Source organism: Mytilus galloprovincialis, chromosome 5, assembly GCF_965363235.1.
Source record: "Mytilus galloprovincialis chromosome 5, xbMytGall1.hap1.1, whole genome shotgun sequence".
Lineage (NCBI taxonomy): Eukaryota > Metazoa > Mollusca > Bivalvia > Mytilida > Mytilidae > Mytilus > Mytilus galloprovincialis.
This window is the reverse complement of record NC_134842.1, coordinates 12,307,432-12,326,640: the sequence shown is the minus strand read 5'-3', so window position 1 is coordinate 12,326,640 and position 19,209 is coordinate 12,307,432. Positions and strand designations below refer to the sequence as shown.

Genomic DNA, 19,209 nt, shown 5'->3' with positions numbered 1-19,209 from the left:
ATGTAACGATGCAGTAAACGATAGTTTCGCCATAATTTTATCGAAATACATTTTATATTGGAGTTTTTTATTATAAAAAAGAGAAATCTTCTGTGCAATTAGATTTAACAGGTTTAAGATACATATATAGGCACTTATATATATATAAATACATTGTGTATGAAAATAATAATATAACATCTACACACGCTTAAAAAACACGTGTCTCATGTCTATCTCTAGATTCACCTTCCGTGACAAGGTAACACTACGACTATTGAAGTTATATTTGAATATAGCGGATGTGGTCGAGTGGTCTAGAGCGCTGGACATGAGGCTAAGCGATTGGTGCTGTAGTGTATCAAAGGTGTGAGTTCGAATCCCACTGAGGGACGGACAAAAATTTGTCAGTATAAAATCTAACTCGAACACTGTTTGGTGTAATTTTCAGACTTATATATATATATTAAAACTGACGTGGAAAGGTAACACATGCCCACCGAAAGCTCTTTTTTTGAGAGCCCAGGTGGTCGTGTGGTCTAGCGGGACGGCTGCAGTGCAGGCGATTTGGTGTCACGATATCACAGTAGCATGGGTTCGAATCCCGGCGAGGGAAGAACCAAAAATTTGCGAAAGCAAATTTACAGATCTAACATTGTTGGGTTGATGTTTAGACGAGTTGTATATACATTATGTACACAGCCATGTATCACCATCATTGATGGCGATCCGATGGATACATCTGTTGTAGGGTTGTCACTGACTCAGACGTACTTATGAATATAATTATTTTCTGTGACTGTATCTTACATTAATTTGTAGGATCCTTTACTATAGATAAATTAGCTGATCTGTAACAATAACATCTTCATGCCTTATATATCATGTACTGTAGTACGCCGCTAGATTAAAACTGACGTGGAAAGGTAACACATGCCCACCGAAAGCTCTTTTTTTGAGAGCCCAGGTGGTCGTGTGGTCTAGCGGGACGGCTGCAGTGCAGGCGATTTGGTGTCACGATATCACAGTAGCATGGGTTCGAATCCCGGCGAGGGAAGAACCAAAAATTTGCGAAAGCAAATTTACAGATCTAACATTGTTGGGTTGATGTTTAGACGAGTTGTATATACATTATGTACACAGCCATGTATCACCATCATTGATGGCGATCCGATGGATACATCTGTTGTAGGGTTGTCACTGACTCAGACGTACTTATGAATATAATTATTTTCTGTGACTGTATCTTACATTAATTTGTAGGATCCTTTACTATAGATAATTTAGCTGATCTGTAACAATAACATCTTCATGCCTTATATATCATGTACTGTAGTACGCCGCTAGATTAAAACTGACGTGGAAAGGTAACACATGCCCACCGAAAGCTCTTTTTTTGAGAGCCCAGGTGGTCGTGTGGTCTAGCGGGACGGCTGCAGTGCAGGCGATTTGGTGTCACGATATCACAGTAGCATGGGTTCGAATCCCGGCGAGGGAAGAACCAAAAATTTGCGAAAGCAAATTTACAGATCTAACATTGTTGGGTTGATGTTTAGACGAGTTGTATATACATTATGTACACAGCCATGTATCACCATCATTGATGGCGATCCGATGGATACATCTGTTGTAGGGTTGTCACTGACTCAGACGTACTTATGAATATAATTATTTTCTGTGACTGTATCTTACATTAATTTGTAGGATCCTTTACTATAGATAATTTAGCTGATCTGTAACAATAACATCTTCATGCCTTATATATCATGTACTGTAGTACGCCGCTAGATTAAAACTGACGTGGAAAGGTAACACATGCCCACCGAAAGCTCTTTTTTTGAGAGCCCAGGTGGTCGTGTGGTCTAGCGGGACGGCTGCAGTGCAGGCGATTTGGTGTCACGATATCACAGTAGCATGGGTTCGAATCCCGGCGAGGGAAGAACCAAAAATTTGCGAAAGCAAATTTACAGATCTAACATTGTTGGGTTGATGTTTAGACGAGTTGTATATACATTATGTACACAGCCATGTATCACCATCATTGATGGCGATCCGATGGATACATCTGTTGTAGGGTTGTCACTGACTCAGACGTACTTATGAATATAATTATTTTCTGTGACTGTATCTTACATTAATTTGTAGGATCCTTTACTATGGATAATTTAGCTGATCTGTAACAATAACATCTTCATGCCTTATATATCATGTACTGTAGTACGCCGCTAGATTAAAACTGACGTGGAAAGGTAACACATGCCCACCGAAAGCTCTTTTTTTGAGAGCCCAGGTGGTCGTGTGGTCTAGCGGGACGGCTGCAGTGCAGGCGATTTGGTGTCACGATATCACAGTAGCATGGGATCGAATCCCGGCGAGGGAAGAACCAAAAATTTGCGAAAGCAAATTTACAGATCTAACATTGTTGGGTTGATGTTTAGACGAGTTGTATATACATTATGTACACAGCCATGTATCACCATCATTGATGGCGATCCGATGGATACATCTGTTGTAGGGTTGTCACTGACTCAGACGTACTTATGAATATAATTATTTTCTGTGACTGTATCTTACATTAATTTGTAGGATCCTTTACTATAGATAATTTAGCTGATCTGTAACAATAACATCTTCATGCCTTATATATCATGTACTGTAGTACGCCGCTAGATTAAAACTGACGTGGAAAGGTAACACATGCCCACCGAAAGCTCTTTTTTTGAGAGCCCAGGTGGTCGTGTGGTCTAGCGGGACGGCTGCAGTGCAGGCGATTTGGTGTCACGATATCACAGTAGCATGGGTTCGAATCCCGGCGAGGGAAGAACCAAAAATTTGCGAAAGCAAATTTACAGATCTAACATTGTTGGGTTGATGTTTAGACGAGTTATATATATATATATATATAAATAAGCAGTGAATGGGGTTGTTTAATTTGATAGATGCTTTTGTGCTTTTTAGTTAAATATTTGTGTGTTTTTTTCTAATTGAGATTGTGACACAGTGCATGATGACTGTTGTACACCTTTTTTTGACAATTTTACCTATTGTGTCCGGTTTGTTGTAAATATAATGGAATTTAATACGACTGTCATACAAGTGAGCGGAATTAAGCGCTATAAAACAAGGTTCAATCCATCATTTTCTACATTTGAAAATGCCTGTACCAAGTCAGGAATATCACAGTTGTTGTCCATTCGTTTAATGTGTTTTATCATTTGATTTTGCCATTTGACTAGGGACTTTCCGTTTTGAATTTTCCTCGGAGTTCTGTATTTTCGTGATTTTACTTTTTATTATATGATATAATTTAAAGAAGAGAAATCATGACTGTAAATGAAGACTAATAACATTAACGGTACCAATTTTTCTGCACCAGATGCGCATTTCGACAAATAATGTCTCTTCAGTGATGCTCGTGGCCAAAATGTAAAATCCAAAGCTTATATAAAAGATGTAGAGCTATAATCCAAAAGTTCCAAAAAAAGTATAGCCAAATCCGTGAAAGGAATTAGAGCTTTGCATGAGGGAGATACATTCCTTAATTTATAATATTTTTTAACATTTTGTAACAGCAAATTTAATAACACAAAAAAATCCGTATTTTCATGCCAGTACCGCTACCTTAATGTATCCAATGCTTCCAAAGACATGTTCCACTTCAGAAATAATTGATATCACTTTAAACCTAATAATTTAAACAGCTTCTGGGCGATTGAAAGACCACAAATCAAAACTTCAGAAGAACCACACGATATGAAGTTGAACATGTACTGGATACAGATATGATACGAAATCTATTAGATTCGTTTATGTGTACTTTGGGAAGCTTATATATACAAAATGCAAACCTTGCGCTGTCCAGATGTAGTTGTTGTTGATGCATGTTCATTTACGACCTTTTCTTCAGTAAAAGTTAGGATATACCGTGACGACGCGTACTGGTATATGTGTGATCTTAGTTTTGGGTAATTCACTCAGTTTGTAATTAGGTAAACGACCAAACCAGCACAAGGCGCTGGTAAAGTGGTAGTATGAAAATATATACAAGGTTTTTCAAGTGAACGTTAATATACATGATATATACACAGGCACTTGTCTCAGAATTTTAATATTAAGGTACAAGGAATTTTTTTTTCTGACACAAGTGCCTGTGGATATATATAGGAAAATTCGATTTAGCAAACTTATTTAAAATTCGTAATTACAAATAATCATATATAAATTAGACCATATATTTTTTTAGACATAACTGATTGAAATAAAAAATAACAAAGAAGGTCCGAATCATACGTTTGACTATACTTAGATACTCAAATATTAAAATTCCTATAGAAACGAATCGATAGCATAACATTTCAAAAGAAGAAAGATGCACTTTTTTATGTCATGATAATTACATTGGTAATCCGTTTCATTATTTATTCAATGTGTAATAATGATGATGTTACAAGATTAAGACATAATTCCAATTACATGAAAAAACGTATACTGTCATACAAGTGAGAGGTTTAGCTAGCCATAAAAAACAGGTTCAATCCACAATTTTCTACATAAGAAAATGCCTGTACCAAATCAGGAATATGACAGTTGTCATCCATTCGTTTGATGTGTTTGAGCTTTTGATTTTGCCTTTTGATAAGGAACTTTCCTTTTTGAATTTTCATCGGAGTTCAGAATTTTTGTGATTTTACTTTTTATTTGTCTCTGTGTGTACTAGATTACTTTTTCGTTTAAACTTAGAGATGATAAGATGAAAAGTCTGGTGTCTTTATGTAATATAAAAGTCTTGAATAATTTAGCAATTTATAAAAACAAATTTGAAATATCACTATTTAAATTGTATAATGATACATTTATAGTGAATATAATAAATTATTATTGAATAAGAGGAGTTTTATTAAATGCCAGGAATAATGCTAAAAGAGAACAAAGAAAAATAAGATTAATGATTTTCGAAAAATGTTGAGAATTATTTTATTTCATTTTCTATGAAACCCAGACGTCTGGTTGTCAGTGTTATTTCATTTGTAAATTAAATTCGTATTAAACTACGAGTAGTTCAAACACATGTCCAATAAGTGCGATGGATCATTCCTATTAAATACCCATACTTCACGTCTTTCTGTTGTCTCCTCAACATTTCCATTCGTAAATGTATTTAGAGTTCTACTCCAGAAAAATGTCTTCGTGATTTTTTTCTAATTAGACTTTCTAAACAGGCGGAAAGTCCAAATATAAGACCATGTAAACGTAACCAAATACTTGTGTAGGATTGTTTAATTAAACTCTGCTATCTTCACGACGTAAATATTTTCAGTTTGGGAAAACGAGAGATAACTAAAAGTACTAAAAAAAGCGATTACGCGGTTTTGATTAATATTTTAAAATAACTAATTAGTTTGTAAAAATAGTGGGCATCATCAAATCATATTAATCATTGGTATACTTATATAACCTAATGCTATCGGAGTTCCAATAGATAACGAAATCCGAGAGCTGATACGTTCACCTGTTGTAATCTCACGAAACGAAAATAAACCCGATGGCGGTGTTTTATTTCCTTGTGGTGACCATTCTACCCGCGCTTGTTGTATCTTTACCAACCACAGACCTATTGAAGGAGACATTGTCTACGGTAGACCGGGCTTTGACATTTTTTAGTTCAGACTATAGTAGCATCAATGTGGACGGATTATTTGGACTAAGAATCGGACAGGGTGAGTGTCAATATTTATCGTAGTTATTGTTTAAATAAGCAAATCTAAGTGAATTGTATTGCATTATAATACAACGTCAATGAGTTAGTTTACCCCATATTTTTATTCATATTCTGAAATTATAAAATCAGTTGCATAAGAGGGAGAATTAAATTAAAACGAACGGTCTTTATATCAATATTTATCCGTTATTGTATTAATAAGCCAATCTAGGTAAACGTATGCCTTAATATTACGCCAATGAGTTAGTATACCCCCTATTGTTATTCATATTATAAAGTCAATTGCAAAAGAGGGTGAATTTAAAATAAAAGGAAAGGTCTTATCAATTACCAATGTATACATTCAAGGGTTATATAGTACGTAGAAAATTGAGAAGAAATCCCAGTTTGATATGGTATTTTACGTTTTGTATATCAAGTTTATTGCAAAAGAGGATACATTTAAAATACAAGGAACGTCTTATAAATTACCAATGTATGCATTCAAAGGGTTATATAGTACGTAGACAATTTAGAAATTCAAGTAGAAATTAGTATTTCAGGTGTTTAACAAGCAATTTAAACACATATGTAAGGGGTATGTTGGTCCTTTTTATAATCTTCTACATTTTTGATATGCCACAGGCTATTTCATTGCAAAATGGAATATTATATCTTAAATTTGAGATTCTATGTAGATTTGCTTGCTTTCTATTCAAGCTGCAAGACTGTTTTTGTGTAAATGAAAGAAATAGAACATTGCAGTTAAACTATTCAAATGACCATTTATAATCGTGGTATGCAAGTGCAAAATACATGTATATAGAAAGTTGTAATTATCATTTATTGTGGTCATGATGGTATCTAGTGATTTAAGAAGTTTTGGTAAATCATTAAAATGCATATTTTGTCTATAGTATAACAGAAATTGCCGACAGATACGATTAAGATAGGAAGAGAATTAGTTGTAAGCTAATGCTGATGAATGTCATTACAGAATTAAAGTTTCAGTTTTAGAGTAAGCCCTGTAACAAAAACCAGAATTAATCCTCGAAGACATGCAAAGTCTATTTGATGTACGTTATTCATGACATTTGTATGTAGCTTTACGTTTTTATCAGTTTTTAAGTAAATATTAAACTGATTAACCCGTGTAATAATGTTATATTTTAACCTATCTACTTTCAATTCTTGTTTAAGTACTAAACGGTTTTTTTAGAACCAGATGTTAATTTATTGATTTTATTGAAACACAATGCCAAAATACTGTGCTCATCAATGCAGAAATGAGATATATTTTTTAACAGATATCAGTTACTTAAATATTGAATTTCAAAACTGTGTGATCTTAATATAAACAAGCACATTTTAAATCGAGACTGTAAACATCAGTATAAACTCTGTTATACATGTACATGTTCGCTGCAGCTGTTAAATATGTATTGAGACATGAAAGTTTTAAAAGTGACCTTTCTTCTCAAATCTAATTGATATAGAAAAAGGCCTTCAAAGTACTATTCACTTTTTTTTCTTCGTGTATCTATTTATTGACAAAGCACGTCGAATAAATGAATTGTATTTAAAATAAGATTGAGAATGAGTGGATAATGCAATTTAAACATTATTAATTATCTATGAAAATGAGGTCAACATGGTCAAGGATGAGATGAAACATTTGGACAGTCATAAACATATTACAATAATTCTTTATAAGTTTTGTTATGATTAAGATAATAACACAATGTTGACCTTTGTACCCCTATTTTTGACATTTATACCTATAAGGCCTACGTGAGAGGCTTAGCTAGCTATAAAACCAGGTTTAATCCAACATTTTCTACATAAGAAAATGCCTTGACCGAGTCAGGAATATGCCAATTGTTGTTCATTCGTTTGATGTGTTTGAGCTTTTGATTTTGCCATTTGATTAGGGACTTTTCGTTTTGAATTTTCCTCGGAGTTAAGTTATTTTGTGAATTTACTTTTTACACCGAATACAATTGATCAATTATTCATAGTACTTGAGAAACAAACACCACGAACACAAAGTTGATCACAGAGCCACACACATTAAGGTCAAGATGATTTCTAATTACTCAGTTGACCACATATGACATGTATCGATTACAACTATGAAAATAATGTTAAGGACAAAGATATATATGTCAGGCGATATATAAATAAGATGCAATATTATTTCTTTAATATAAATCTGTATATATATTACGAAAATATGTGGACAATCGATGTATATGAAATTCTAAAATATGAAGCAGCACCCATTTCAGATGCTGTATGGTTCTGCGACATTCGTCATAAAATAGTAGAGATAGAAAGTGATGGTTAAATTTGATGTGTTAATCTTAAGCACTTGTTTCAATACAAATTTCTCCAATTAGAGTTTAGCCGAAGATTTAAATGTGTATTAGGTATAAAGATATAAAAAAAAACACCGAAAGATATTGTATTGCATGATGTTTATTTCAATAATTTGTCGCTATAATAATAATAATTGTTAATTAAAGCATTGTATCAGTAAATCACTGAAGTGCTGTTTTATGTCCTGATCCTATGTAGTTACATTTGTATAGAAATAATGTGATCATTCAATTGAAACATACTTTGACTAGATCTTTTGTTTAATTAAATATGATTAATATATAGTATGGAACTTCATAAACGCACACATTCCTGTTAGCGTTTTAAGTTACAAAAATAAATTTGATTGGGGAAGTTAATATGTTATTTGGATGTTTCATTTTGGCACTTTCGCCTTGAATATCTCAATTTGTTATCATCCAGAACCGGACTGTAAGATTAAGCTTTGTTTCATATCTTAGATAATGAATATATTGAAATGACGGGTACTGTTCACTGATGCTACTGCAGTACTAAGTGCAACGGTTTTGGCATAATCATGATAATGTTTGAAAAACACTTTACAAGTATTCCACATTCCAAACTAAAAGACAAATTGAAAGAGTTGGTATTGCTTTGTTTCATAAAAAAGAATGGCCAACGAAGATACAAGTATTTTGTCTTGGGAAGGGATAAATTCTACTTTGTAAAGGATCACTCTGATTCAAACAAAAAATTCTCTGAAACTGACATTATCAAGATGCTTGAATTCTTGATTGACAACACATTTGTTACGTTCGGAGGACGTGTTTTTCAACAGACTATCGGGATTCCAATTGGGAACGAATTGTGCCCCTCTTCTTGCCGACTTGTTTCTTTATTATTATGAGGCTGACTTCATACAGGAACTTCTTAGGAAGAAAGATAAGAAGTTAGCAATATCCTTTAACTCTACTTTTCGCTATATAGATGATGTTCTTTCACTAAATAATTCAAAATTTGGTGACTATGTCGAATGCATCTATCCCATTGAACTAGAGATAAAGGATACAACAGATACAGTTAAGTCGGCCTCATATCTTGACTTACATCTAGAAATTGACAATGAGGGTCGATTGAAAACAAAACTTTACGACAAAAGATATGATTTCAGCTTTCCAATTGTGAACTTTCCATTTCTAAGTAGCAACATTCCAGCAGCACCTGCATACGGTGTATATATCTCCCAATTGATACGATATTCCCGTGCTTGCATTTCCTATCATGATTTTCTTGATAGAGGGTTGTTGCTCACAAGGAAGCTATTAAATCAAGAGCTCCAAATGGTGAAGTTGAAATCATCTCTTCGTAAATTTTACGGACGCCATCACTAGTTGGTTGACCGTTATGGAATAACCGTTTCACAAATGATATCGGATATGTTCCTTACGTCGTAACTACAATCCCCTTCCCTTCCATAAATGTGACCTACCGAATTAGGCTATTTACCGGATTTTATATCTCATAAGCAACACGACGGGTGCCGCATGTGGAGCAGGATCTGTTTACCATTCCGGAGCACCTGAGATCACCCCTAGTTTTTGGTGGGGTTCGTGTTGTTTATTCTTTAGTTTTCTATGTTGTGTCATTTGTACTATTGTTTGTCTGTTTGTCCTTTCATTTTTAGCCATCATGATGGCGTTGTCAGTTTATTTTCGATTTATGAGTTTGAATGTCCCTCTGGCATTTTTCGTCCCTCTTTTAAAAGATTCCGTTTATAATATCCAAAATTGTTACGAAATCAAGGTTCAGATCCCTCAGGCAAAGTTAACCCTACAAGGTTTGCTGAATTTGGCTATTTTGTATTTTCCGTTTGTTCATATAGATCATAATATTTCAGCGTATTTATATATTCCTGACTTTCAAAAGTTAAGTTTTGAATGTCCTGGTGAAGTTTATCCAGCTTCAAGTTAATACAATATTCCATATTTTGGCACAGCCTGGTTAATACATGTAGTTCTTGTGAAATGTTTTACAGGTTTTAGGACCGATCATCGTTTTTGTAATCCTTCTACCCATTCTCGATACTACAATCGGCTTTTCGTCGACTAATTAAATTAATTTAATTAAATTTGAGCAAAATTGCTTTAAAATTGTACTCTTGATGTCTTCTTTTTTCTGTTTTACAGGTCAATTGATAGAGGCTGCAAATGTATGTTCCAAAAAGAAAAATTGTGGAGATTATCTGAAACTTTTGAAATCTTTAACAAAACAACTCGATGAAACATGCGAGAAAGCATTACCATATATAGAGCAGAGTGATCCTGATTATTACAAAAGATTTGAGCAAACAATTTCAAAACCATATATTCTGCCATATACATCAACCAAATTTGACTCTTCTGTGTTGTCCAGTATACGAACCGGAACAAACTCTAGTTATGTGGAGGAGGAAGGAGACGCATGTTATGCAAGAATTATGGGAACTTTCGAAGAACCAAAATCAGGCCTGTAAGACAAAATTTAATATTTCTTGCATTCACAATTTAACATTCTTCCGTATTATCTTAGTATACACGTTAATAAATGTAGAGGACCACACACTCATATTATCCATTTTAATAGCATTAAAGTCCTTGCTTTAAAATCTTTTATAGCAGCCGGGGACTTGAACACGTAGAAACCTCTCACTACTTGATGATTGAAAATTGTTTTTAGACTAATTAAGAAAGTCAATTAAATCAATGATCTACGTGGTATATCTTCCTGAGACATATAGATGACTGTATAGTAATTTTTGTCCTCAAAATGAAACCTTGCTTAAATATGTGTTTGGCTGGGACTGAGATTCTGTTACCAACATGTAAATTCGTATAAACTGCTAAACAAAACAAATGGAAGCTTTTAACGACCTTGAATGGCTAAACAGTCCTAGCACGGTCGGAAATACTGCTAAATCGCAATTGATTTTATGATGTGTGATGCCTACGAATACCCATCATTCTAAACGTTTGGCACACGTTTTCCTTACCAAACCTTCATTCATTTCAAAGTTAATAAAATGCTTCTATCCATAGGATGTATTTCATATTAAGCGATCTAATACATTTACGAAAAATATGCTAGTACCATAAAAAATATTAAATAAACAATACTCCTAACGCTCAGGTTGGTTGTCATCGTGCAACACAGTTAATAACACCATATAGGAAAACATGGAACTCCCTTTTGTCATAAGACACTGTCAAACATCCAAACATACTATCCACACTCATCTGTGTCCACACTTGTACCATAACAAAATTTTATGTAGAATTTGAATACTCGACAATAGCATAATTTGAGGCATTGGGATATTGTGTATTATATCTGGTAAATTTGTGGGGTAACAATTTGACAAAACAGTTCTTGAGTGTTACCTATTGCAAACCTTTACTAATAGGAACTCATATTTTAGAGGGCAATGCTTTTGTGTTTCTTCACACATTGCTCATTTTCATTTTGCAGCAAAACAACCCGTTGTAACATCACCAATTCATGTTATAATATGATGACGTCACAAGGTACATCTAAATATGCTATCACACATCAGCTGTTATTCTTTATGGTGATAGAACATGTAAGTATATTATAATATTATCATATTATCTTGAATGTATATTGGCTAATATTTGAAATTTATTCATGCATAGCACGGAATCATTTTTCAAATGTCACTACATTTTCAAATTTTCTAGTGTATTATCTGCTTATAAACTGTCCTATATTTGGTGCTGAAAATCAGACGAGCGTTTAACTTACAAAATCACCCTGATTCTCAGAGTGTTAATAAAAAAGTTCTTTTTAGTAGATTATTAGAATGTGGTGAACAGATATTGCTACACCAGTATTACTGAAAGGAAATCTTTTTAAAAACAGATAAGTTGAGGACAACAGTAGTTGACCGATGTTCCAATCTCTTAGATCACAAACACCCCCGCAGAATTTTCTAGTGTATTATCTGCTTATAAACTGTCCTATATTTGGTGCTGAAAATCAGACGAGCGTTTAACTTACAAAATCACCCTGATTCTAAGAGTGTTAATAAAAAAGTTCTTTTTAGTAGATTATTAGAATGTGGTGAACAGATATTGCTACACCAGTATTACTGAAAGGAAATCTTTTTAAAAACAGATAAGTTGAGGACAACAGTAGTTGACCGATGTTCCAATCTCTTAGATCACAAACACCCCCGCAGACTGTAATACAAATTTCAAATTGACCAAGTAGTAATTAACCATATAGAAATGCAGGTCAAAGTTCAGATCGATTCTAGCGAGTAGTTGATCCCTTTTATGAAACTAAAGTTGCTCAGATGCTAAAGCATCCACATCATTTTGACAAAAAAAAAATAATATATAATTGCATATGTTGTGTCTGAATGTAAGGGTGAGGATATGTGAACATCGTCCATTCATTTCCAAAGCAGTATACGTGGTCTTTTTTCCTTTAAGATCATTTAAAGTTTATGTAAACAAGATGGATAAATCGCAGAAAAGTACTGTCAACTTTTTCGTAAAAAGTCTACGTCTTAGCGCGTCGTCGGCAACGACAAGCGCAGAGGATGATAATACGTAGACCTGCAGACATGTTTGATCTGAGATTGAACCAAGCGGAGCGATGACATAGCAACGTTACTAGTTAACAATGAACACATCATTTCCTGATATCGTTTCCTGTGACATTAAATACGACTAGTATTTATTATGGAGTGTGATCATTTCTGGGCTAATAATTACCCGTTTCAAACTTGGTTCAATATTAATTTTATTTAAAAAAAAAAAAAGAGTTCAAAAGTCTTTTCTTTCTTTTTTTTAAAATTTAATATCTAAAGAGAAATAAAAGCTTCAGGCCAATTGCAATGGTATATCAATTATGATTTATATTTCAAAGGGGGCATAGTTGGTTAAATTATTTGATCAGGACTTATTTTCGCGAGTTTCAAAGACATTGCTGATGATATAACTTTCACAAAAATCTGGCAACACATGACGGACGCCCGGCATTTCTGTCCCCTGCAACGCGTTAAGACAAGTAATAAAAAAATCCCATGCGGAGGCTCAAATTCCGGGAAAGGGTGGGGTATAACTTCAGAGCCTATATTTCGAAGTTCCATATACAAAAGGGCCTTTGTAATGGGTCCATTTTGAGATTTCACATTTCAATTGGATGTGAAACTTTAACATCACATATTACTGTATCTAATGATGGTAGTTACGAGATCACAACAAAATTCTGTTATAAACTATTATATTGATGGGTATTTTGAAATTAAACAAAAATCTAGCCATTGTCGGATTGTAGGGGGAGTACACATGTATACAGGAAAAACGTCAGAAAAAAAGTGCATAAAAGGTCCTATTTTTTTTTCTCGCATCCACATCATTTTAACCCTGGCTACGCCACTGAATGGGTTTCATGATTTCTGTTGTTTTATTTTATTGCTTTTTTAATATTTGCGTGTATCTGATGATGGTATTTCCAGCAGTGCAGTAAACATTTTTGTGGGTTTTGTGCGCTAGGAAGTTAGGGAATACGTTTTAACATTATAGTTAATAGATTGTTGTTGATGACGTAAATGTTAACTAAAGCCCGATCAGGCGAAATTAAGTAATAAACAGGCGAATAAAATCTTTGTTATTACTATTCAGAAGTTCTAGGCAAATTAGGAAAACGTTCAGGGATAGACGTTCGAATAAATAGTGTTTGCTTGTTTGGGATGAGTTTAAAGAACCTGTCATGTATCATTTGCTTGTTTGTAGGTAGGTTGTACTGAACAGGTAGAAAAATTCATCAATGGACATAAATTACGTGAAATACAACAAGGATTCTGCCAGAAAATATACAAAGAAGCCGATAACTTAGTAGTCAATGGGAAGGTGAAATCATCTCATAGAGATTTGTTCCTAGAACAAAGTGAGTCATCATTAAGCTTATCATAAGCTTTATCATAGATTTTGAAAGAACTTTACACTTGATTGTATGAAGCAATTTTTAAAAACTTTGCTTTCAAAACCAAAAGAGTGCACAAATTGAAATTATAGTACTAAATTGTATATTATACATCTAGAGTTATTTTATCTATAATATTCCGGAGAACGTAAAATATTCTAAATCCCATAATTATCTGTACTAGTTACTCCAAGTTTGATTAACCAACAAAGCTGTTTCAGAGACGATGAAACTATGTCCAATGTTATTTAACATCACAGAATATGTGTGGCATCATTCCCGTTACAGGTATAATGCAGTCTTTTGTAGACAAAACGAGCATCTGGCGTTCAAAATTACAATCATGGTATCTATGATGAGTTTCTGTATTGCCATAGGAAAAGTTTCCACATTTTGATCCCTTAAACACAACGAGATTGAATACACAGACGTTTTACACAGAAATATAAAAGTTTATTTAAGCTCCCTATGAGATAACTGGTGTTTCATTATAATGATAAATAAAATACAAAAATTCTGTTCATTCAGGTGTATTGTGTGGTTCCTTGGGATTTGAAGACTTCTTTAGATCTGATTGGATAAAAATGACCTTGACATGGCCAGACAAAAAAGATGGTTGTATGAAATCATCATGGACACAGCTACTTGAAATCGACAGCCAAAAACTAGTAAACTCGCTGCTTACTAATCCTAAAGCTCACCAGCTTGCTGGAGACGTGGGCAAATCAATTGAAAATAAGTTTGAAGAGGAATTGAAGAAATTAAGGTATGGATTCCTGGACTTAATAATTCTTGTTAAATTACCAAAATGTGTATCGCTTCCAATGTTCAATATCATACTTGAACAAAAAAAAACATTCACGTAATACTGTGTTTCACTTTACGAAAAGCTAGGAACTTGAACTAAAAAGTTCATGTAAACAAAACAATCATGGCAATGCCAGACAAAACTGTCATAATGAAAAGGAACTATCTTTTAATGAAGCAATTAAATGTGTTAAAATCTCTTAAGATTCATGTTATGACAAACTGGTGTTATCACAAGTCACGATTCAAACTTATTATAAACTAATAACTCTGGGATATCGAATTTGAAAATTGTCAAACTCAACATGGAGATTTTTTCATATAACAATAGAACACAAAAATTGTAAACACTAAAACTTATTCTGAACTGTATTTGTAGTATAGGGAGAAAAGTGTAAGCCTTTAATAAAGACATTAAAACAACCACATTATGATCACATGGAAGTCATGACAAGTTGATAATGAATTTAAAGTAGACAGAACTTATCTGATAATAGCAATAAATAGACAAAAACCACTGCCCCAACCATTAGATTAAAACAAAAGGTAAATAATACAATTGTACCACGTACTGCAAGATGTCAATATATCTATTTGAAAGTATACATACTACTTGAAAAAAAGTATGTGTCTCTGTTCAAGTTTTCTTATAACAAGAATAGCTAATTATTGAAGCGTGTGAAGCATACTTTTTATGAAGAAACTACTAGTAGCTAAATAAAATTGAGAATGGAAATGGGGAATGTGTCAAAGAGACAACAACCCGCCCAAATAAAAAACAACAGTAGAGGGTCACCAACAGGTCTTCAATGTAGCGAGAAATTCCCGCACCCGGGGGCGTCCTTCAGCTGGCCCCTAAACAAATATATACTAGTCCAGTGATAATGAACGCCATACTAATTTCCAAATTGTACACAAGAAACTAAAATTAAAATAATACAAGACTAACAAAGGCCAGAGGCTCCTGACTTGGGACAGGCGCAAAAATGCGGCGGGGTTAAACATGTTTGTGAGATCTCAACCCTCCCCCTATACCTCTAACCAATGTAGTAAAGTAAACGCATAACAATACGCACATTAAAATTCAGTTCAAGAGAAATCCAAGTCTGATGTCAGAAGATGTAACCAAAGAAAATAAACAAAATGACAATAATACATAAATAACAACAGACTACTAGCAGTTAACTGACATGCCAGCTCCAGACTTCAACTAAACTGACTGAAAGATTATGATTTCATCATATGAACATCAGGCACAATCCTTCCCGTTAGGGGTTTAGTATCATACCATCATAACATATATGAGAAGAACATAACCCGTGTCATGCCAACAACTGTTTTTAGAATAAATGTGTTTAGTTCCGATGCAAAGACCTTATCAGTGACTCAATATTAACGCCAAAATATGCAATCTTTAATGACTTGACAACAGTATCGTAATTATATCCCTTCTTAATAAGTCTATTCAAAAGTTTTGTAAGTTTCTGAGGTGAATACTGACACCTTTGTGCTTTATAAAGAATATTACCATAAAAAAGTGGATGTGAAATACCTGAACGTATATTAAAAGTCTGCATGTTGAGCTATATTTACGAATAATGTCTTTATACCGATGATAAAATTTAGTAAATGTTTTGACTAGTTTGTGATATCGAAAACCCTGGTGTAATAATTTTTCAGTAATACATAAATTTCTCTCGTTAAAATCTAAAACATTGTTACATACACGAGCGAATCGTACAAGTTGAGATATATAAACACCGTAAGATGGTGACAAGGGAACGTCACCATCTAAAAACGGATAATTAACGATAGGAAATGAAAAATCATCCCTTTTATCATAGATTTTACATGTTATATTCATCTTGTATACTTTCAGTGGTTCTAAAACAATGAGGAAACTTCTGAGAGAAAAGGCAATGAAAGGTAACTATTCATGTCTCCCCGTATATTTATGTATGATAATATCTAATCATCAACCACCAGTGTTCTGTAACCATTCCCCTTTTTAATCATTGACTGTAGTTTTCTATTTATAATACTTTTTGAAAATTGAAAGTTTGTCAAAAATAAATTCTAAACTTGATAAAACCTGTTATTGCTACTATTCGGAAGGGTAGTTGAGCATATTTAGTAATGAAAAAAATAAAGGCAACAGTAGTATAACGCTGTTCAAAAGTCATAAATCAATTGAGAGAAAACAAATCCGGTTACAAACTAAAACCGAGGGAAACATATCAACTAAAACAAGTATAAGAAGCAAACTACAAAACAACAGATACATTGAAATGCAACAGAAACAAACGGCAATGCAACACACACAGAAACGAACTATGAGATAGCACTGAAATTTCCTGACTTGGTACAGGACATTTTAAAAAAATCGTAAGTTGAACCTGGTTTTGTGGCTAGCTAAACCTCGCGCTTTTATGGTATTGTTAACTTTATATAACACTACATTGACAACATTATACGACAGGAATACAGTACTAATAAATGCAAGAACATTCAGGACAGAGAAATACACAAAAAACAATACAGTTGTACATTTTGAATTGCTAACTACAGAATGAAAACGAACCTGTAAAACAACCTAGTGCAGCACACAAGAACAGCACAACATAACCACGAACTGTCTGTCACACGACTGGATCAACGCCACATAAGTGACATCAAAGGTAAATTTCTAGCATTTGATATAATTCAAGATTAGGATGAAACTAATAATGTCCCCCTTATTTTTATAATGCACTATTGCTTCGACTTTAAATACAAATGTTTGTATTTTCAGATGACTGCATGGCCCATGCCTCAGGATTGGCTTTTGGAACATTCGGCAGTTATGTACGCTATTTAGTGCTGCAGTTATAATTCAATAAATTATATGATAACTGATGACACATCATGCAATTTGATACTGAGATTTATATCACGCATCTTGTATAAATGTATGTGTGGTATAAAAAAATAAACATGCCGACCTCCAAGGAAAAGTCTGAACGGAAAAATCCCTCATCAAATAAAAAAATTATGAGAGGGAAAAAATGTCAAAATTGTAGTGCAGCAATCAACATTGGATTATAGTATTACTCACTATGAAAATAAAGACCGGGATAAACATGATAAACTATTGAAACAATGAAAAAAGGCTTATAAACTCTCTATAGACAAAGTTTTTATGCGAATATAAAATACAAGAATCCAAATATGATCGTAGCACAATAACACAATGGCGAAAACTTTATACCGAGTCATGTCAAACGAATATATAAAAGAACTGCAGAGTACATTTTTAAAATATACAAAGACAAATAAAAACAACCGTAAGAACCTATAATCTATACTTCAAAACCATTGGGTATAATTTGTAAAGTTGAAACGGAACAAGGTCTTATAAAATAGGATTAGACATTCATTGACATACCCCTGATACCCCTGGTTCAGCAACATTCTGATCAGACACTGGTGATTTTTTATAAAAGCTCCTAAATATTCTGAATCAGTTCGGAAATGTATATCCCACAGGCAGGTGAAGTTGGTATACAAATTGACGATTTTCAATACCTGTAAACTGTGTCGAAGGACAAAAAATAATTTATAAAGGCCAAGTCATAAACAAAACGTCAATGAGTTATTTTCTTTTTAATTTAGAAATGTAAAATGTTGTACCCTAGTAAAACATTTCTAGACAACAATCAAATCTTGGGATAGGTTATTTTGGACCAAAACATATTTTTTTTGTGTTTTGACACATTGTCGTTTTTTAAAGATTGATATATAATAAGTATACCATACATTCCAAATGGTTTCTTTGTGTCAAAATACTGCTTAAACTAACGCTTGAATGAGTCTTCTCGTGTTAAAATGTGTTATAATAGTTATCAAAAGTACCAGGATTATAATTTTATACGCCAGACGCGCGTTTCGTCTACATAAGACTCATCAGTGACGCTCAGATCAAAATAGTTAAAAAGACAAATAAATACAAAGTTGAAGAGCATTGAGGATCCAAAATTCCAAAAAGTTGTGCACGACATAACATTTTCAAAGATAAAAGACAAATAGGTCAATGTCAGATAACCCTATCAGTCTGATATTTACACCTCGAAATCATGACAGACTGATTTTACCCCTCAAATTCATTCCATGCACCAAATAAAGTGCTTATTATATCTGATGAACAGACTTAACTAGGAAAACTAATATTGAAAATCATGTTCAATTCAGGAGAACCCTGACCAACAAACGTGTATATACACCTTGCAATCTTTCCTGTACATCAAATTACATATTTGTTTTTCGTTCATTTTTGTACATATATTAGCCCGTTAGTTTTCTCGTTTGAATTGTTTACATTTGTCATTTCGGGGCCTTTTATAACGGACTATGCGGTATGA

The 19,209-nt window shown here is 33.4% G+C and overlaps 1 protein-coding gene across 1 annotated transcript; it reads left to right on the top strand.

The window, feature by feature from the left end:
• Positions 1 to 5,461: 5,461 nt before the first annotated feature.
• Positions 5,462 to 17,707, top strand: LOC143075166 (UPF0764 protein C16orf89 homolog). Its single transcript, XM_076250496.1, has 7 exons — positions 5,462 to 5,696; positions 10,204 to 10,525; positions 11,522 to 11,633; positions 13,816 to 13,969; positions 14,534 to 14,771; positions 16,692 to 16,738; positions 17,604 to 17,707. The coding sequence occupies exons 1-7, from the start codon at positions 5,522 to 5,524 to the stop codon at positions 17,681 to 17,683; spliced, it is 1,128 nt and encodes a 375-aa protein (XP_076106611.1). The 5' UTR covers positions 5,462 to 5,521; the 3' UTR covers positions 17,684 to 17,707.
• The last annotated feature ends 1,502 nt before the right edge of the window (positions 17,708 to 19,209 follow it).